Genomic DNA, 21,193 nt, shown 5'->3' on the forward strand with positions numbered 1-21,193 from the left:
AAAATCAGAATTATCAACTCTAGAAGAGTTTAAAGTAAAAAATACTGACTAGCAGTCCAAAAAAAGATAGCCATTAAGTGGAAGATTGTCTTGAGCAAAGGTCAAGCATTGTCTAAAGGCTAGAGTTTCGCGAAGAGAGGGTCTCCTATTCTCTCTTGGTAACTGGAAATAGCCAAGGTGAAAGAGCCTTCAACATCTTCAAAGAGAGCCCCAAAACCAGCGGAATCAGCTGCTGGGAATAGAGCTCCGTCGACGAATTCCAATAAGTTTGTAAGGTTACAATAAATTTATCAATATTCAAAAATTGCTTTTTAATTTTAAAAATAGTAGTTATATTCTTTTAAAATGATTTTTTTTTATTAGGATTCAAAATATCAGAAAATTCAAAACATATTCTCGAAAACATTTCCATAAATAAATAGAGCCTTTGCATGGTTCACTTTTTTTTTTTATTAGTTTAGACATAAAAATTAAAGATGAAATGCTTGAAAAATATAATAATTAGTATATTTGTAGTTAAAATGTATTTTTTGAGGTTATTTAAATTAATGAATTTTGAGTAATGGAATTTAAATATTTTATTCAATAAGGGACACTATTTTTTTTTTTACTAACTTTCTATTGATTTATTTTTCTAAGCACGTTGAATATTAGAATATTTTAAAAATATTTTATAAATAATTTTTTTTCAGAAACAAATGGAAGCTTCATTTGATTTAAATTTTTTATTACTTCAACAATAAAATTGGATTATATTTATTATATTGCTTCTAATTGTAATTTATTTTATTAGGTTATTTGGATCAATTTGGACATTTCATGTACTTATCAGATTTTTTTATTCAATCAAAAAAATAGACTACAAACTAATATTTTTGTGGTAATACATAGTTTTTGTTTAATAATAAAATTTAAATTGTTTAGCTTTATTTTAAAACAAACTTTTAATTTTTTTTGGATTTTATTTTCCAATCAAATGATAGAATTTTAAAATCCATAAATTTCACAAACAACATCTATATTTTTTCATGTAGAGTAATCTTCCTTCAAAATAAAAATTTTTTAAAGGACAATGTTTCAATCAAATGGAACAAACCAAATAGAAAAGCTGTTCTACTAACTATAAAAGAAAAGTGAAAATGTATTAATTTAAAATATAAAGAATCATGCAAATTAGACAGTGATGTACACAATTTACTTTACAAATTAACAAAAAAAAATTATATTCTGAAAAAAATAATATAATGCAACAAATTTTATGTCAAAGTATCTATTAAAAAAAATAAAAAAAAATACAGAGTGTATATTACTCATTTGCACCAAAATTAGAAAGTATAAATAATCAATAATTGATATTGTAAAAAGAAAAAGAAAAAGAAAAAGAAAACAACAGAAAAGGAAAGAAAGAGAAATCAAAGAAAGTGAACTCACTCTGTCACTCCAATCTCTTTCCTCTCTCTAACCAGTTTTTCAGAAACCAAACAGGGAGCTTAACGAAAACAGTAATAACCATTAACCAGTAAGTATTATCCGTATGCAATTATCAAATTAACTGAAAAAGAAAAATTAAGAAAATTTCCTTTTTTTTTTTCTTTTTCTTTTCCCCTTCTTCTCCTTCTCTAACTTTTTTTTTTATTATTTCTCCTTTTCCCTTTTCTTTTTTGACAAAATCCTATTATATTCTCTTTTTCTATCTCTGATTTACTTCTCTCTCACTCAGCCATACACTGGCTTACCTCCATTTTTATACCCTTATTATTATTATTATAATATAATTGTCTCTCTCCTTCGACTTGCATAGTTAAAACGCTTTCTCTGTCTTCTCTGTACTTGACAACTGGAAATCAGATAGATCATACAGTTTTGTTTGCTGGATTTTCTTTCACTTTCTGGCTACCCAAACAATTACATTTTTTCCAGCTCCAAAATCACTGGAACTTTACTTTGCTCTTGATTATTTGGTCAGTGTTCAGTTCAGGAGCTGTCTGTTGATTTTAGCTGGGTGTCAATTGGCTGCAATTGAACTAGTTGGACTTCAGTGATCTTTGTGGTGGTCACAAGTGTGGATTTGCTAGGGTTTGAAAAGGGTATTAAATGTGTTGATTGTGAATAGAAGGGTCTGGTTTTCTTGAAAATGGTGAGTAGATTATTGTTTTGTTCGTGATGTCGCGAACGGATAGAATGGCCGCGGATCTTAGTAGGACTGGGCCAGTTGAAAGAGACATCGAGCAGGTATTTTTTTTTTTTCTGCTTATGAGCAATGTTCTTTTACATTTTAAGTTACTAAATGATTTTTATGCTTCAGTTAGCTAATTTTAATATTTGGAAAATTTTTTGATTTTGATTGTTGTTGATAACTTTTGAATCTTTTAAATTCTGCATATTGTTGGATGTATTTAAATGCTAATATAACTGTTGGAGGATATGTATAGGTAGCGTTCTTTTTTGGCTGAAGTTAATTGATAGTGTTAAATTTGGGGTTAAATAATTTATTTGATGATATGATATGTCTGAAATATGAAATACTTGATGCAAATGGAATTCAGTTATATTTGAAATATTTTCCTTTTGGGGCTGCTACTGGGTCATGGTTAGATAAGATTCCTTGCTTTGCCAAATCTATGTGCTTTGTTTTAAATGATTTTGTTCTAAAACGCTTGGCTAGAGTTAAATCAATTGTAATAGGATATCCAAAGTGTATGATTGCAGATATCAGAGTGGTTTATGTGAAGGGGGATTGGTAAGTGTTGGTAATATCATTAAGCTTATTCTCTGGAGGGGAAATCTTTCTCCAGATTTGAAAGCAAAAGTGCATATGCAATGAGAATTTGATGAAAGATTAAAGGAGCTAGAAATTGTTGGTGCACTGTGAATTGGCACTGAGATTGGTAAGAGATGAAGTCATTGTAAAGGAAAGCATTAACATGGGGGTTACAAGATTTTTTTTTTTTTTTTTTTTTTTTTTTTTTTGGGTTGGGTGGGGTGTTATAGTAATAGCTCTTGTGTCAACAGAATTTTGTTTGATAAATACAATGGAGAAGGCAGAAGAAAAGAGGATGGTTAATCCAATGTGAATATGGGTGTAAGAGATTGCCAACATTAAAGGTTGTAGCATTGTCATTACCTCCAATCTCATCCAATGAGACTCCTTCCCCTTGTGGTTTCTATTTCCAGAAACATTCAAATGGTCAGGGCAAATGTGAAGTGGATTCATTTCTTCATGTAGCTGGATGTTCCTTAATATTGTGTGTGATGGACTTTTTAAAAGGAGCAAATGGACCATCTTCAAATAGGCATCTCTAGACAATTAGGGAAAGGGAGGAGAACTCGCTGAAACATGTTTCTTTTTATGTAATATTATTTAATTCTGTAATAATTGTAATATTGATAGTCGGAAAGTCACTGCATTATCCAATGGAAGGTCAAATGAGAATTGGAAATATGCATACCTCACAAAAGATACATTTTTTTAACAAACAATATTTATGAATTTATAAATTTATTTTACGAAAAAATTACATAGACACATTATTTTAGTTTGACATACTTACATGTTCCTGTGGGTTTATCTCACTGTTTCCCTCTATATTATACCTCAAACGTTTTATTTCTGATATCTGAAATGATAAATGAAATGGTAAATGATCAATCAGTAGAGTACTGTAGTCTCTTTCATGGTGGATGCTAATTATTCATCAATTTTGGTCTTTAATGGACTTGATACAGCATGTATAATGTAAATTATTGATAGAGTTATGCTATAGAGTTTCAAATGATATGAAAAAAAAAGAGCTAGGCTATGCTTGGCTGTAGGATTTTATATGCATAAACATGCTATGATGAAGCAATAATGGAAAGATAAGAGAAAATGGTTAATACATAGTCCTCCTTTTCCTTTTAGCCCAACAACCCTTTAAGCACTCGGAACAGTTGTTAAGGCATTAACTGTGTGATCTGCAAGGAGATATATCCAGTATTTTCTTCATAATCAGAGTCTAGATCACTTGAATCCTGAATTTAGTAGTCTGCTGGAGTTCTCTGAGACACTGATAAGGAGACTAGATGGATGGTATATCTTCCAATAAGTACTGTATTAGAATTTGTTTTAAGATTTTGTCAGTTTATCTTACTGTGCTTTAAGTCTGTTCCCTTATGTTACAAGAATTATAAAATATTTTTCAGATATTTCTTGTGAATAAACTACCTTCCAAAAAAAAAGAAAAAAATAGGCATGATTTTATCAATCCATCTTCATTTATCATTATGCTATTTTTATGTTTTAGTGTTTAAGCTATGAATTAATTTGCCACCAGCAAATGTGCTGAACGTGCTTAAGTTAGGTTTGGATGATCTTTACAACAGGCCATCACTGCTCTAAAGAAGGGGGCTTATTTGCTGAAGTATGGGAGAAGGGGAAAGCCAAAGTTTTGCCCTTTCCGTCTTTCCAATGTAAGTTTTGTTCAATTTCCAAATTATCATTATTAAACCAAAATACCCCCCAAGAAGTGAACTCTGTTTTATTTGATTTAATTGTTATGAGATAAAATGATAAATGATATGAAAAAGTTATTGACTTTTGTGTATGCAGTGGATTATTTAGAATGAGTCAAGTCTTTCAAGTCCATTGGGCAGTGAGCTTGTGTTACTTTACATGTGCCAGCTGCATATCTTTGTTTTACAATTTTATTTTATGTAATTCATTTCGTATTCTAATTATTTGAGGATATTAATTTATGTAATCTTCAATGCTGTATTTTCATTCATTTTGATTGCCTGATTGGTTTGTTTTTCAATTAGACTCTTTCTATTTGAAGTTCTAAATGGCAACTCTTTTTTTTGCTTTCAGGATGAATCAGTTTTGATATGGTTCTCAGGGAAAGAGGAGAAACATCTCAGACTAAGCCATGTATCTAGAATCATATCTGGGCAACGGACTGTAAGTATCTTACCATGAAAGTCATATGCTTGTATATAGCAATTCAAGTTGATTTTACAATGTCAATATGCTGTTGTCACTCATCTACAAGTGATGGTAAAAAGTCATTTATGGCACTCATATGACATTATTAGCTCACTTGACAGAGCTCATATGTACGATTATATGGTTGAGTAAATTTCACATGTCAATTAGAATAAATTTTTTTAAGCTTGTCTGAGTTGATATGGAGCTGGATGGCCAAGCCAATATAACTCACATTTTACATAGATGTATACTCTGAGCGCTTCAGTATGATGGTTTTTTTTTTTTTTTTTTTTTTTTTTTTTTTTTTTTTTTTTTTTTTTTTTTTTTTTTTTTCTCATGAAACAAAAAGAAAAATTAGTTAATGCAACAACCTAGCATTCTTTATTCACTAATTTTGGCCTTCACGTGTTGGTGATCTAGTTAGATAGGGGTCGACATAGGGTGATTTTTTACAGTCTTAACCGAACTATATTTGCCTTAAGTAATTTCTCTTGCATTTTAGTCTGCATAGTTTTTCAAAGTTTTGACCATTGCAATCGTAAAAATTTGGATTTATTTTGCCCCACTAGTTTCAGTTCATGATCATCTATTCATCTTATTTGTTGAATTTCTAGTCAGTCCACTGCTATCATGAAACTTTTTAAGCTGGGATCACCTGCCCCACTATCATGAAAATCACTCAAATTTTTTAAGGCTATGCTAATTGTAAATGTCATTGTCTGCGACTGCATTTGCTTTTGTAATATAATGCTTTAAAGCTTCAGATATTGCACTATGAATTTTGTAATAACATTGTCTTCTTCAGTTTTTTCAATATGTACTTATCAGACTTGGCCTTATATTTCCAGCCAATCTTTCAAAGATATCCCCGACCTGAGAAGGAATACCAGTCTTTTTCCCTTATATATAATGACAGATCTCTGGATTTGGTAAGGATGCCATCTTCGTAGCCGTTCCTTTCAATAATATTTTTTCTTTTTGTGCATATTCTTTCATTTGCTTTTGCCATGATTTTTCCATCTATGATATTTGCCCCTGCATTGGTGTAGTTCGTAAATGAGAGTTGTAGCTTTTATGCTTCAGAGTTCATTTTAATTTTATGGTCTTATCATTCTTTATCAGATCTGCAAAGATAAAGATGAGGCTGAGGTATGGTTTAGTGGTTTAAAAGCATTAATTTCACGTAGTCATCATCGAAAATGGAGAACAGAATCAAGGAGTGATGGAATTCCATCTGGAGCAAATAGTCCTAGGACATACACTCGTAGAAGTTCTCCTTTGAATTCTCCATTTGGTAGCAATGACAGTTTGCAGAAGGTATGACTCTCTTTCACAACTGTCTTCTTTCTCCATTGAATTAGCTGATTAAATGCAAATTTAAGGGCTTTTCTTTGCCTTCAATTCAGGACGGAGATCATCTTCGTCTTCATAGTCCATATGAAAGTCCCCCTAAAAATGGTCTAGATAAGGCATTTTCTGATGTGATATTATATGCTGTTCCTCCCAAGGGATTTTTCCCCTCAGATTCTGCTAGTGCTTCAGTACATTCTTTGTCATCTGGAGGCTCAGATAGTGTAGATGGTCATATGAAGGCGATGGCAATGGATGCCTTTAGAGTTAGCCTATCTAGTGCTGTTAGCTCATCAAGCCAAGGTTCTGGTCATGATGATGGTGATGCCCTAGGAGATGTATTCATTTGGGGAGAAGGGACAGGAGATGGCGTCCTAGGTGGTGGAACTCATAGAGTTGGAAGTGGTTTGGGTGTGAAAATGGATTCTTTATTGCCTAAAGCTTTAGAATCTACTGTAGTACTTGATGTCCAGAATATTGCCTGTGGTGGACGACATGCTGCCTTAGTTACTAAGCAAGGGGAGATTTTTTCTTGGGGAGAGGAATCAGGAGGCAGGCTTGGGCATGGTGTAGACTCTGATGTTTCGCATCCGAAGCTTATTGATGCCCTCAGCAATATAAACATTGAACTTGTGGCATGTGGTGAGTACCATACATGTGCTGTAACACTTTCTGGTGATTTGTACACATGGGGTGATGGCACTTACAATTTTGGTCTTCTTGGACATGGAAATGAAGTAAGCCACTGGGTACCAAAAAGAGTGAATGGACCCTTAGAAGGCATACATGTTTCATATATCTCTTGTGGACCCTGGCATACAGCAGTTGTAACTTCTGCTGGGCAATTGTTTACTTTTGGTGATGGCACATTTGGTGTTTTGGGCCATGGAGATCGGAAAAGTGTTTCACTACCAAGGGAAGTGGAGTCCCTTAAAGGACTCCGCACAGTAAGAGCAGCCTGTGGCGTTTGGCATACTGCTGCAGTTGTGGAAGTTATGGTTGGAAATTCTAGTTCTAGCAATTGTTCTTCAGGAAAGCTGTTTACTTGGGGCGATGGAGATAAAGGTCGACTTGGCCATGGTGACAAGGAAGCAAAACTAGTGCCTACTTGTGTTGCTGCTCTAGTTGAACCCAACTTTTGCCAAGTTGCATGTGGACATAGTCTTACAGTAGCGCTTACTAACAAAGGCCACGTCTACACAATGGGCAGTCCTGTATATGGGCAGTTAGGAAACCCCCATGCTGACGGAAAGCTGCCCACCCTTGTTGAAGGAAAGCTGTCCAAGAGTTTTGTTGAGGAGATTGCTTGTGGTGCTTATCATGTTGCAGTTTTAACTTCAAAAACCGAAGTTTATACGTGGGGCAAGGGAGCAAATGGACGATTAGGTCATGGGGATACTGAGGATAGAAATTTCCCATCATTGGTCGAAGCCTTGAAAGACAAGCAAGTAAAAAGTATTGCTTGTGGCACTAATTTTACTGCAGTTATCTGCCTTCACAAGTGGGTTTCTGGTGTTGATCAATCTATGTGTTCTGGCTGCCGCCTTCTTTTTAATTTCAAAAGAAAACGGCACAACTGTTATAATTGTGGACTAGTTTTTTGTCATTCATGTAGCAGCAAAAAGTCTCTTAAGGCTTCCATGGCACCAAATCCAAACAAACCTTATCGTGTCTGTGATAATTGCTTTAATAAACTGAGAAAAGCTATTGAAACTGATGCTTCATCTCACTCCTCTGTAAGTAGGAGAGGTAGTATCAATCATGGGTTTAATGATTTCATTGATAAAGATGACAAGTTAGACTCTAGATCTCATGCACAACTTGCCAGGTTTTCATCAATGGAATCCTTGAAGCAAGCAGAAAACCGAACCAAGAGAAACAAGAAACTGGAGTTCAACAGTAGCCGTGTTTCCCCTGTTCCTAGTGGAGGCTCCCAATGGGGAGGACTTAATATTTCTAAATCTTTTAATCCAATGTTTGGTTCATCCAAGAAATTTTTCTCAGCTTCTGTTCCTGGATCACGAATTGTTTCTCGAGCAACATCACCAATATCAAGACGACCTAGCCCTCCTCGCTCAACAACACCAACCCCAACTCTGGGTGGACTAACCTCACCAAAAATAGTTGTAGATGATGCTAAAAGAACAAATGAGAACCTCAGCCAAGAGGTTGTTAAATTGAGAGCACAGGTATGTACTTTTTTTTTTCCTTCCTTTCAATCAACTGCCTGTATAATCCACTTAATATTGGCATTACCTTATTCCTTTTTCCCCATGTCAACAATGATTCATCATGTAAATGATATGAAAGGATGGAGACATGAGTAAAAGAAGTTGCTGGATAACTAATTGTGGACTGTGGTATGAAAATATGAAGTACCCTGTTACTTATGAATATATTAATCACCATGGCTAAATTACTGCACAACTTATAGAATGCAAAATTGAGATGAAAGCTCCACCCCAGAATTGCAATTGCCTGGAATGCAAAGGGTATGGGGAATGGCCCCATGTGTTGAACTTTCAATTATCTAGCTCGGACTGCGCTATTCTTTGATTGAAAATTACTAATTTACATCAGTGTTTGTCAAATTAAGAAATAATCAAAAGAATTTCTAAGTTTTGTTTGGGACTAAGGCTTGGGTTGTTGTTGTATCAAAGATGTGGCGGTTTCTGTTGGACTAATGAGAATCCTTCTTTTCTCTTTGGCGCAATGTTTGTTCAGATGAGCAATTCAAATGAGCAAAGAACAATGTATATGTGTGTGTGTATATATATATATATATATATTACCTTTAAGCTTTCTTATTTTTATTTAGTGAATCGATTTGTTGAGAGAAAAAAAAAATAAAAAAGAGAAAAACCCTCGTTGCATTGCTAATGAAATTAGGAAGAAAAGCACTGCTAATGAAATTAGTTGGCTGCATCATCACCTAGACTTATTGGGATGTTACATTGCATTTTGATACATGTAAGAGTATCATCCTTAGTGCTTCTATTACTTGTAGTTGCTTATTTTGCTTATATTTTTGTTTAATCACGTCCTGTTGGGTTTGGGACTTTGGGTTTTGTTATTTGAAGCAGCAGATCAAATGGGAGCTCCAATAGTTTCTAGAGAACTAGACAACTTAAACACCAGTTGAAGATCAAGTGTTTAGGCATTCATTATAACTAATTTGAAGATCACAGTCATGTCTTGGACTCAAAGCAAGCAGTTCACCAGTTTAGCTATAGTTTCTGAATCTAATTTCATTGGCTGCTAATATCATGCCATGTTGTGTAGATCTGGCACAAAGTTTGGTCTTGAATTGTTTTTACCAAAAGCAATACATGTTGCAATATTTCAGAGAAATGTTATTTAAATCTCGTAGGAACTGTTAACTTTATTTGAAATATTTAGCTGAATTTCTTTGTTTAGTGCAGTGCAACCTGAGTTTTTCAACCATTAACTAGCATATATAACTTTCTTGGTTCTCTGCCTCTGTATGACTCATCAATGCTTTTCTCTCAGGTGGAAACCCTTACTCGCAAAGCCCAGCTTCAGGAAGTTGAGCTGGAAAGGACAACTAAACAGCTGAAAGAAGCAATAGCAATTGCGGGAGAAGAGACTGCTAAATGCAAAGCAGCAAAGGAAGTCATCAAGTCACTGACTGCCCAAGTAAGTTGAATTTTATTTTTACTAGAATGAAGATATTGTGGGTTGGCTGATATTCTATTTGGTCCTTTAAAATTTGGCTCGTCTGATTTTTCAATATTTTGTAATGTGGAGTGGATTTCCTACTCTGAACATTTTGTAATGTGGAGTGGATTTCCTACTCTGAACATTTGTTTCAATTATGCATAGTGCAAATGAATTAGATGAAAAGGAAACTTACATGTTGAGGATACAAGCTTGCAGCAAGAGAATGAAACTTGGAATTTCTGGTTCTAAAATTGAATTCAAATCTTCTAATGTAATTACTCTTGGAGGGCTTTGCATTCAAAAAGTGATTTGAATGGCATGTGCCTCTGGTTGTTCTGATAAAGTATTTTATCTTATCGATGTGTGGGGTTTGTGGGCATTTGAAGCAAAACTAAAGAAATTTTCGATGATAATGAGTGAGACCACCATCATTTGTTAGTAATTTATGCTGCAACATCCATAAATCGACAGAAAAGTAATGGATTTTTTTCTAATCACTTTAGTTATTATTTTTTTTTTTTTGAAGAATATAATTCATTAATAATAATATCAAGTATTTATAAATACTCAATTAGATCATACATAGAACTTACTATTATAATTAATAGAGAATTTGCTAATCTTTTAACAAATCAAAAGTATTATTCATATTCTTTTTAATAATAAAACTAAAATTAAAAGAGACAATATTAGATTTTTCGCTTGAATATAACCTATAACAAATATAAATTTTCATAGTAGCAATTGGTCCTTGAATTGATTTGGACGACAAAATAACTTCTCTGGATCTTCTATATTTAGATTGCTTTTCCAAGTACTTGTTGCGTATGACATACACAGATGAGTTCTTGTTAACATCTGTCAATAGCATCAATGGAGGAACATGTCACACTGCTAAGCTCCATTAATCGAAGACACATGTATGCAAATCAAGATTAAAATTCTTCAACCATATAAAATCGAATATCATACATTTATTTAGTGCTAAACTCTCAGAAAGAAGAGACTAGACCCTCAAGAAAAAAGGGGAAAAAAAACTCCAAATATTGAGACAAAGCAACAGTAACAAAAAACCAAAGGAAAAAACAGATCTGTTAGAGGAAAGTAGATTCGAGTTTATTAAAAGCGAATAAAAGATCTGGAGTAAAAGAAAAAGTGAAAAATAGGATGCTACAACTAATTAATAGGGGTAGTCCCAAACTAAAATTAAGGTTTGATGGACTATGGAGACGAGGAGAGAAAAAACTTTGGGTTTTCCATAATTTGAGTACATCGCTTTAGTATCCATATTAATTGATGAATCATTTATACTTTTAGATATGCATGCATGCACATGTGCATGTGAAGATGGTTTTTTTTTTTTTTTTTTATGATTTTGTCATTGTAGTGAAGTAGGAGAGAATATAAAACTGTCTAAAGTTTCTTGTTACTTCAAATTCCTTCTTCCAGTGCTTTTTATTTAAAATTTTCCTATTTTATAGGCTACTAAATTTGATATTTATTTCATGCTAAATTTTATATTTTTGCGTATGTGCTTTAGATGGATATGCATGCACGTGGAGAGTGTAACGCAAGGGAAGAATATAGGGCAATTAACTCTCAACAATTAGGGTTAGAATAGGTTGATTGTGGTTGGAACAAGATTGGTTTTAAAGAAAACCTTAGAATTAAAATTCTGAATTGAAATAAAAATCATAGAATACATAATCTGATAATTGGTGTCATATTTATACTAGTTGGGACAAATCCTAATCCTAGATTAAAAGTAATCCTAATTAGCTAGTAGTTCTAGACTGAAAACAAATCCTAAATAAAGAAGGAAAACTGAATTCTATTCCTAATTAATTAATAATTTCTTATTTAATTAGGGATTCTAGATAAACAAGAAAACCATAAAAAATTCCCTAGATGCTTCTGCATCAGAGTGCCTTATGTCTGGTTTGGTCTTTACTTTAGCCTCGTTCTAAGCATTACTCATTCTAAGTATACTGTTCCTTAGACTAGTAGCTTTTTTTTTTCCACTGAAGGTCACTTAGATATGCAATATTCATTGGTGTTTGGACTTAATGATCTTGAGTCTTAAAACATTGAGAAGTGCGCTTAGATGGGGTGGATTTCATAAATGTTTTTCGTGTCTTTGACCAAGCTTACAATCTTGCAATGATTAGAATTCTTTTATTTTCCTTCTATCAATTTGATGTGGTAGTACTGCAACTATAGTTGACTTCTGAACCAAATGTTGACTTCTTCGTCTGTACTTTAGTTAAGTTTTATCTTTAACATATAATATTATATATAATAATATACATTAAAGTTATATCCTTTACCTATTGAATACATTTCCCGTTTGCTCTGATGGTCGGTTTTTGTTTTTAATAGTTAAAAGACATGGCTGAAAGGCTACCAGTAGGAGCAGCTCGAAATATCAAATCACCTTCATTCGGCTTGACTCCTGCACCCAATGATGTTCCTAATTTGTCTGCTGATCGTCTGAATGGGCAAATAACATCCCAAGAACTAGACACGAATGGATTAACCAGCCAATTGCAATCTAATGGCTCTAACATCAATAGCGTCCGTAATTCTGCTCATAACAAGCAAGGCCATTTAGAAGCAGCAGGTAGAAATGGAAACAGAATGAAAGAAGGTGAATTACATAATGAGGCTGAATGGGTAGAGCAAGATGAGCCAGGAGTATATATAACACTTACCTCCCTGCCAGGAGGTGTCAAGGATCTTAAACGAGTACGCTTCAGGTGCGTTGTTTTAAGAGGATACATTTCTGTGGTAAATTTGATTGTTTATTAACATACTGGAGTATAATATCTTGATTCCATGCATCTGCAAGCTCATCTTCTTCCTTTATCGACTTCAAATGAGGTTTATCTTCCGTTGTGTATGACAAGTACGCAGACAGTACTTGTTTTCAATCTGATTCAAGGACCAAAAAATTTTGAGGGGATTGTGTTGAAAAACTGAATCTTCTAAGAGGAAAATTTACTATACATATAGCTTTTCCTACATGTTTGTTTGGGTCTAAGAGATGCACATGCAAGGGAGCAATCCATGTTCTCCCCTTTTTTTTTTCCCGGTGCAACCTGTTTGTGGTATTTTGACTATTTTTTGTGCTGGTGATTTTTCTTTTCTCCCTTAAAAATTATGTTTATAAATGCAGTCGAAAGCGGTTCAGTGAAAAGCAAGCAGAACAATGGTGGGCAGAGAATAGGGCAAGGGTATACGAACAATACAATGTGCGCATGATTGACAAGTCAAGTGTTGGTGTGGGAAGTGAGGATTTGGCTCACTAGCAAATGGAAAAAATAAAATAGTATTATTATATATATATAGAAATCCCTGTAGATGCAATGTTCTTTTTAATTTTTCAGTTCCTCATACTGGGAAGGCAATCTTCGCAATCAGGTTTGGCTTACCAAACCCAATCAGATATGGATTCTATCCTTCAGTGAGTTTAAGGAAGCAAATACAGCAATACAAGGAGAGTGAACCACAGAAGTTTGATTGTGTTTTCATTTTTTTAACCCTTTTTTCCTTTCTCTAATGTTTTTCATGGTTTTTTAAAATTTTTCCCTATATATATATGTACGGTGTGTGGGGGGTTGAGGGTGAGAAATGTAAATTCTTAGTAGGTTGCTGGCTCTTGTTAAAAGCAGCTGCAATGTAAATTCATAAAGCGAATGCATTACAGATTTTTCATCTTCTTTGGTTTATAAATTCAGTTCAGGCTTGTTGATATCAGCTGTCAATGCCATGTACGTTAATAGTAAAAGTGCACCTTCAGATTTATCTCCTTTCAGCTGAAGCTTACAAACCATGTCCTAGCCATGGATGAACATTTAGGTACTGTGTTTTTTTTTTTTTTTTTTTTTTTTTCTTTTTTGTTATTATTATTAATATTTAAGATTCTTTGTGAAGTGACAATAAAATAATTTTATTTCAAAAACTATTTATTAATTTAATGCCAAATTGAAATTATTTACAAAATCTAATGTATTGTTTTGAAAATCAAAATTATTTTTTAATTAAAACTTATGAAATGAAAACGAAAAATTTAAATAACAAATTAAAAAGATAAAAATTATGGGTTGCTTCACATAAGCACTCTGTTTAAAATTTTTAAACTCGAATCATGGAGAAATATTCATCAAATAACGGTTTTTGTTCATATAGTATGTATCATTTAATATTATATATAGGATTCGGTTGAAAATGTCCTTTAAGATTAACCAGTTTAGAAAAGGAATTAATCCCAATTTAGTCCAACTTATTTAGTAGGTTTAAAAAGCTCATATTTGAGCTTCTGGCCCATTTAATAAGTCAACTTATAAATAAAAGGTGTAAATAACCCCTGCTGACTGGTAGTTATGGCGCGTTCAATTCACGTGATCAAAGGCAAAAATATATATTACCACCATTAAACCAACAAGAACGGCAAAAAAATATATATCAAACCTGGCACCAGCAATTCACCAAAACCACTTCAACAGGCTCCTTAAAGAACAAATGCAAGCTTTACACAAATTCACATATGTGGCAAGTTTTCATTTCACAGACTACTATCGTTAGATAAAAATTCAGATGAGTACAGCGAAGAAGCAAATGAAACAACATCTACAAAATTAACCATAATTGATAAAAAAATTGCAGTAGAAATTTTGATAAAGAAACTAACAAACCTACATTTGAAACTGATTATAACAATTGGAAAAAAAATAAAAAAAAAATAGATAAAAGATTCAAAGAAAATACATTTGAGAATTTGAGATTTCAACAACTGGAAATTCTTAACCAAATCGAAATCCAGTAGCAACAATACCTAATAACAGTGTTACTCGAAAATCAATGGAAAATGTTACCCAAAAATACCGTTATACAACAATACTCATGCCTTGAACTAATCAGTGATGCATTGGCGATGCATGACGATGTTCAAGCGACCAAGCGAAGCGATGGCTGAGTTACTGGTTTCCTCAAGACAGTAGATCATGAGTCGTGTGAAGAAGATAAAAGAAAAATAAAAATGAGAAAAAAAGGAAAAAGAAAGAAGAGAAGGAAGAGGAAGAGAGCTATTGAAAACTGGAGTGAGAGGGTAGCCGGAGTAAAGCAGCTTGGTGTAAAGACATTGACAAACAAGATCAGAACCAGAATTACAGGAACGAGAATGAAGAGCAAGGAAAAGGAGCAAGGAAGAGGATGACACGCTTTATGGGTAAATTCAAGCGCCTTATGTCGGTAGTTAAGTTCACGCGCATTGACTTCGGGTTAATTAGGTTTATTTTGTCCATTTTGTGAGAGTTGGTGTCTTGAATGGTCCAAAAGCTCAAATCTGAGCTTTTTAAACCTAGTAAATAAGTTAAGGGAATAAATTAGGCTTAATTACTTTAGAAAAATTTATACTCATCTTGTCAATAATACATTATTTCAAAAGATAAGTTTGGTGAAAGAATTGTCTTAGGTCATGAAGCACATAATTCGCTGAAAGTTATATTATTAGAAAGAAAGGCTCTTTTAGTAGTATATGTATAAGTACTGTTGATAAGCTAATTCAATGGTCTCAATTATTTTATCATCCACCAATATTATTTCAAGTCTTACTAAATGAGGAGTGCGAGAAGCAGCTAGCCTGATTCGAACACTTTTCAGTTTTCCCCATAGTCTCCTTTTTCGATAAAAAATATTACTAAATGGAATTCTATTCCAATGGCAACTTACTTGCCAATTCCATCAAACAGCTAACAACAAGTTGACAAGGTTCCAGTTTTTTCTAATAATATTCGAAACTCCTTTATGGGATAACCATGCCGCTTGGAATCTGAACATAGAAGGATTACCAGGCCAATAATTATGCAAATTAGTCATCTAAGGAACATGATCAGACCCCAGACAAAAAACTGAATTTATGAACAATAAGAAATGAAGAACAGTAGCTGTTAAGGTTTTGAACTTTATTTCACTTAAAAAACAAATCATGTACAGCATTCCTCTTATATAGAAGTGCCAAGTCTATCAAATCCCTATAAAAAACGGAAGCAACTAAATCAATATATCAAAGCCAGATATAGTGGCTGTAAATACTACCAACTAAGTCAAAGAGCAAGTGAAGCAAAGACTCCAATAACCAAATTTATTTAGCAGAGGAATAGGAAAATATTTAACCAACCTTATCTCTCCAAAAACACTTTATTGCTCCATATTTTCCACAACAGGTCCTGATATACGAACTTGATCACACAAACTCACCTTATTACTGTTGTGATCATTAACATCCCCCCTCAAACTTGGCCGGGGTCGGAGGCAAATTTTGCTGCGAAAAATAGACAAGGCAGACTTGTGTATTGGTTTGGTGAAGATGTCAGCAACCTGTTGAGTTGTAGGAATATATTTGGTTACCAGAAGACCTTGCGCAACTCGCTCTCGAACAAAGTGATAGTCTAATTCAATATGCTTACTTCGGGTATGGAATACGGGATTGATAGTAAGATAAAGAGCACTTATGTTATTACAATAAAGAGTAGGAGGTACTTTCATAGAAACCGAAAAATCTTGGAGTATATATGTAAGCCAGGTGAGCTCTGCAGCAGTATGAGCCATTGCTCTATACTCAGCTTCGGTACTCGAACGCAAGACAGTGTGTTGCTTCTTAGCACACCAAGAAATTAAATTTTTTCCAAGGAACGTGCAGTAACCGGTTGTGGAACGCCTAGTGACTAGACAACCAGCCCAATCCGCATCAGCAAACCCCTGCAAGATCAAGGAAGAATTGGAAGTTAAATGTAATCCAAAAGATAAAGTCCCTTTAACATACCTTAGAATTCGATGAACAAATTTCATGTGCACCACTGTTGGATCCTGCATAAACTGAGAAACAAAATTCACACTGAAAGCAATATCAGGGCATGTTAATGTCAAATACTGAAGAGCACAACTATACTACGATACAAATGAGAATCAACAGAAGCAGCAGCCTTTTCAATAGGCGGTTTAATTTCCAAAGGTGTAGCCATAGGTTTACTATCAAGCATTCCGAACCGCTCAAGTAACGTCAAAGCATAATGCATTTGATTTAGGATTAGACCATCTGCTGTTTGCGTAACCTCAATTCCTAAAAAATGATGCAAACGTCCTAGGTCTTTCATGGCAAATTCCCGACACAACAATTCAACAAACTCATCAATTAAAGACGTTGAAGAACCAGTTAAAAGCATATCATCAACATAAATTAACAGTGCAAATGTTCCTTGAGATGAATTAAAAACAAACAGAGATGGGTCGGCTAAGCTACAGGCAAATCCAAACGACACTAAAAACTCACTCAACCTGTCAAACCAAGCGCGCGGAGCTTGTTTCAAACCGTATAAAGCTCTTTGAAGTTTACACACATATGATGGATATTGAGAATCAAGCATACCTGGTGGTTGAGCCATATACAGATCCTCAGATATATGTCCGTGTAAAAACGCATTTTTCACATCAAGTTGGCGTACTTGCCATTGTCGAACCAAAGCAATTGAAAGAACTAGATGAATAGTACCTGGTTTCACAACTGGTGAAAATGTCTCTGTGAAATCTTGCCCGTCAACTTGATGATACCCCTTCGCAACTAACCGAGCCTTCAATCGATCAAGTGAACCATCAGACTTGAGCTTGGCCTTAAACACCCATTTGGAACCTATTACATTCATCCCTGGTTGCCTAGGAACCAAAGTCCAGGTTTCATTATCGTGAAGAGCAGTCAATTCGTCCTCCATAGCTTGTTTCCAACCAGAGTACGCCAAAGCTTGCCGAACTGTACGCGGTTCTTTAGGGATCGAGGGATCCATTGTAGTCACAAGTGCATATCTGGGATTGGGTTTAACGATTCCAGACTGAGACCGAGTGGTCATGGAATGCCTTGGGGCAATTTGAACAATATAATCTGCATCAGACACCTCCTCTGCCACTGGATTAGACAAAACAGGATGTGACATTGGCGAAGATGAAGCAGGAGCAGGTGATTGTGAAGTCGAAGGCAACGCATCTGACAAAGGTATTTGTTGTGGAGAGTCAATCGAAGCAGCAGGGGTCACTCGTGGAGATGAGGGAACATCAGCCGACGAATTGGGATTAAAATCAGAAACTGGGGATGGCAAAGGTGAAGTCAGATTTATCAAGGGAGAAGATTGGTCAGTTTCAGACGCAGATACCGTAACAGTAGGACCCACAATGGATGGTGTCTCAATTAATGGATATGGAACTGGAATTAGGGATAATGGCTCTGGGGAACTTTGCTCTGTGGGTGGTGGCTCATCAACAGACGAAGGTAGCCAGGAATCAATCACTTGTGTCGCATGGTTAGATATACCCTCATTAGTGATGGATTTGCAGGGAAAGCACTCCTCATCAAACACCACATGCCTGGAGATAATATATTTGCGATTTTTAACATGATAGCACCTGTAACCCTTATATTTATCACTGTAACCTGAAAAAACACAAAGAACAGACTTTGGATCAATTTTTTTTTTCTAGTGTCCCAAGTATAAGGAAAACATTTACATCCAAAAACCCGTAATATAGAGTAATTCGGATGTTTCTTATGGAGCTTAAAAAATGGCGAATCAAAAGAAATTGATGACGATGGTAATCGATTAATAAAAAAAACAGCAGTAGTAAAAGCATCAAGCCAAAAAGATAATGGAGCACGACAGTGAAACAACATAGACATTCCTAATTCTCGGATTATACGATGTCTGCGTTCAACTGTACCAGTTTGTTCTGGTGTGTATGGACATGAAATATGGTGAATTATACCAGTTTTAAGAAAATGAGCAGCCAATGCAGAATTAACAAATTCACCTCCTCCATCCGATTGAAATATTTTTATAACAACATGATATTGTCGTTCCACATAGTTCTCAAAAGCAATAAACGCCGAATAAAAGTCAGACTTTGCACGCAATGGAATTAACCAAACATATTTAGTGTAATCATCGATAAGACAAGCATAATATTTAAATTTTTCAATAGATAACACAGGAGCTGGACCCCATAAGTTACAATGAATTTTTTCAAAAGGAGCAGTAGTAGAATTAACACTATTTTGAAAAGGAAATTTACTGAGTTTCCCCAGTTGACAACTATCACACACTCGATTTATTTTCAATGGACCATTAACAGTAATAAGTCCTTTATTATGCAAATTATGTAAAGCAGAAACTTGTGGATGCCCAAGACGTTGGTGCCAAACATCAGCACAACACGACTTGAACCGAAATGAAAAATTAGCCTCTGGATTGCTGGAAATTGTATACAAATCACCCTTCTGTGGTCCCTGCATGATTAATGCACCTGTCTGCCGCTCCTTCACAATAAAAGAATTATTAGTAAATTCACAATTTATAGGAAATTATGAGGTTAATTTACTTACTGAGAGCAAATTCTTTTTTAAGTGAGGAACATACAAAACCTCAGATAATGGTAGCACATGATTATTTTTACAAATTGCACATTACCAATACCAGCTATAGGAATAGAAGAACCATCACCTATTATAACCGAATCACATCCTGCATAATTATGTAAATTTGACACTATACCTTCATTTCCAGTCATATGATTTGTAGCACCGGTGTCAGACGTCCAATCGTGATCAGTTACAGTATTATCTAATGTGAGTGTTGCTAATGCTTGAGGAAGAGCACTGGACTGCGTTGATGAGGAAGGAAACCACCAACATATTTTTGCGATATGTCCCTTTTTATTGCAAATCTGATAGATTTCATTTTGGTACAGCTCACGTTCTACCGCAGTCATGCGTCTTTTTCCTGGTGGAGCAGATCGCCGTGGTTGGCCGGAAAAATTCGTTTGATTTTGTGCTTGAAATCCACGACCTGCAGAAGAAAAAGATGATCGAGAATTCTTAGAATCATATATCGTGTTAGATCCATCGAACTGCGAAGCCTTCTTCTGTTGTGAATAAAATGCCAGATGAGGCGTATGAACTGTTAAGGAGGAATTTTCAGAGTTTGCAAACCAATTCCACCTCTGATCATGGTTTTGAAGCTGCGAAATTAACTCAGTATAAGAGGGTCTGGGAGGTTTCAACATTGTGGTTGTAAAGGTCTCATATTGCGGACCTAGACTTGTTAAAAGACTATAGATTTTTTCTTTTTTTGAAATTGGGCGACCAATGGCAGCCAAACTGTCACAAATGTTCTTGAATTGTCGAATATGATTGCTTATGCTGACATTATCATCTTTGCGAAGATATGTCAATTGTTGTCGAAGAGTAAACTCCCTCTCTTGAGATTCTTGAGCATACGAATCTTTCAAAGCATCCCACACAGCATATGCCGTGTCGAGTCCGATGACAAGCCCAAGAGATTCTTCGGAGAGAGTACCAATTATCCACCCTCGAAGCAAACGATCTGCCTTTTGCCAAGTTGCAAAGGTTTGGAGAGCTTAATCTGTGGCTTTGTCAGAACCAGCTGGATTAATTGGAGGTTCTTCAGTTAGATGATTCAAAAGTTCTTGACTTTCAGCAAGAGCTAGAACTTGCTCACGCCAAAGTAGGTAATTGGTTTGGGTTAATTTGAGAGTAACAAAATTGCCAACATTGAGAGAAAGAGATGAGGGAGCTGTAAGAGCCATTTGATAGCCTGGATTAGGCTCTGATACCAAGACAAAAAACTGAATTTATGAACAATAAGAAATGAAGAACAGTAGCTGTTAAGGTTTTGAACTTTATTTCACTTAAAAAACAAATCATGTACAACATTCCTCTTATATAGAAGTGCCAAGTCTATCAAATCCCTATAAAAAACGGAAGCAACTAAATCAATATATCAAAGCCAGATATAGTGGCTGTAAATACTACCAACTAAGTCAAAGAGCAAGTTAAGCAAAGACTCCAACAACCAAATTTATTTAGCAGAGGAATAGGAAAATATTTAACCAACCTTATCTCTCCAAAAACACCTTATTGCTCTATATTTTCCACAACAGGTCCTGATATACGAACTTGATCACACAAAGACACCTTATTACTGCTGTGATCATTAACAACCCCATTCGAGCTAGGTGAGAAACCATGGCGTCAAGAAAAGCAATATGCCAAGAAGAAGAGCAAACCGCTCTATCAAGCCTAGCCATTTTAAGAGAACGAGCAGCCTCAACTCTACACTAAGTAAAAGGAGAGCCCTC

The 21,193-nt window shown here is 34.7% G+C and overlaps 2 protein-coding genes across 3 annotated transcripts; one reads left to right on the forward strand and one right to left on the reverse strand.

Moving 5' to 3' along the window:
* Window positions 1-1,380: 1,380 nt before the first annotated feature.
* LOC105635958 (PH, RCC1 and FYVE domains-containing protein 1) lies at window positions 1,381-13,745 on the forward strand. Of its 2 annotated transcripts, XM_012219108.4 has the most exons (10): window positions 1,381-1,519; window positions 1,967-2,232; window positions 4,363-4,449; window positions 4,847-4,936; window positions 5,812-5,892; window positions 6,086-6,280; window positions 6,370-8,502; window positions 9,824-9,970; window positions 12,374-12,750; window positions 13,170-13,745. In XM_012219108.4, the coding sequence occupies exons 2-10, from the start codon at window positions 2,164-2,166 to the stop codon at window positions 13,300-13,302; spliced, it is 3,312 nt and encodes a 1,103-aa protein (XP_012074498.1). In that variant the 5' UTR covers window positions 1,381-1,519; window positions 1,967-2,163; the 3' UTR covers window positions 13,303-13,745. The 2 variants fall into 2 exon arrangements, with proteins under 2 accessions (XP_012074498.1, XP_012074497.1); XM_012219107.4 differs by lacking the exon at window positions 1,381-1,519 and having other exon boundaries at window positions 1,653-2,232.
* A 5,560-nt stretch (window positions 13,746-19,305) lies between these two features.
* LOC149496116 (uncharacterized) lies at window positions 19,306-20,608 on the reverse strand. The gene is made up of 2 exons (XM_089721087.1): window positions 19,588-20,608; window positions 19,306-19,352 (listed from the first exon to the last, which is right to left on the reverse strand). Exons 1-2 carry the CDS (start codon window positions 20,096-20,098, stop codon window positions 19,306-19,308), a joined length of 558 nt encoding a protein of 185 aa, XP_089577213.1. The 5' UTR covers window positions 20,099-20,608.
* Window positions 20,609-21,193: the final 585 nt, after the last annotated feature.

The sequence above is a fragment of the Jatropha curcas genome, chromosome 5, assembly GCF_041381405.1.
Source record: "Jatropha curcas cultivar XTBG-Jc1 chromosome 5, XTBG_Jcur_1.0, whole genome shotgun sequence".
Lineage (NCBI taxonomy): Eukaryota > Viridiplantae > Streptophyta > Magnoliopsida > Malpighiales > Euphorbiaceae > Jatropha > Jatropha curcas.

Bases quoted from the DNA above. Each gene is read 5' to 3' on its own strand.
- LOC149496116 (XM_089721087.1), bottom strand. From the start codon at position 20,098: ATGTTGAAACCTCCCAGACCCTCTTATACTGAGTTAATTTCGCAGCTT. The intron at 19,353-19,587 runs GTATAGTGTCAA...TTTATTGTGAAG, and splicing joins TCATATGACTGGAAATGAAG to GAGCGGCAGACAGGTGCATT.
- LOC105635958 (XM_012219108.4), top strand. From the start codon at position 2,164: ATGTCGCGAACGGATAGAATGGCCGCGGATCTTAGTAGGACTGGGCCA. The intron at 4,450-4,846 runs GTAAGTTTTGTT...TTTTGCTTTCAG, and splicing joins GCCCTTTCCGTCTTTCCAAT to GATGAATCAGTTTTGATATG. The intron at 4,937-5,811 runs GTAAGTATCTTA...TTATATTTCCAG, and splicing joins TCATATCTGGGCAACGGACT to CCAATCTTTCAAAGATATCC.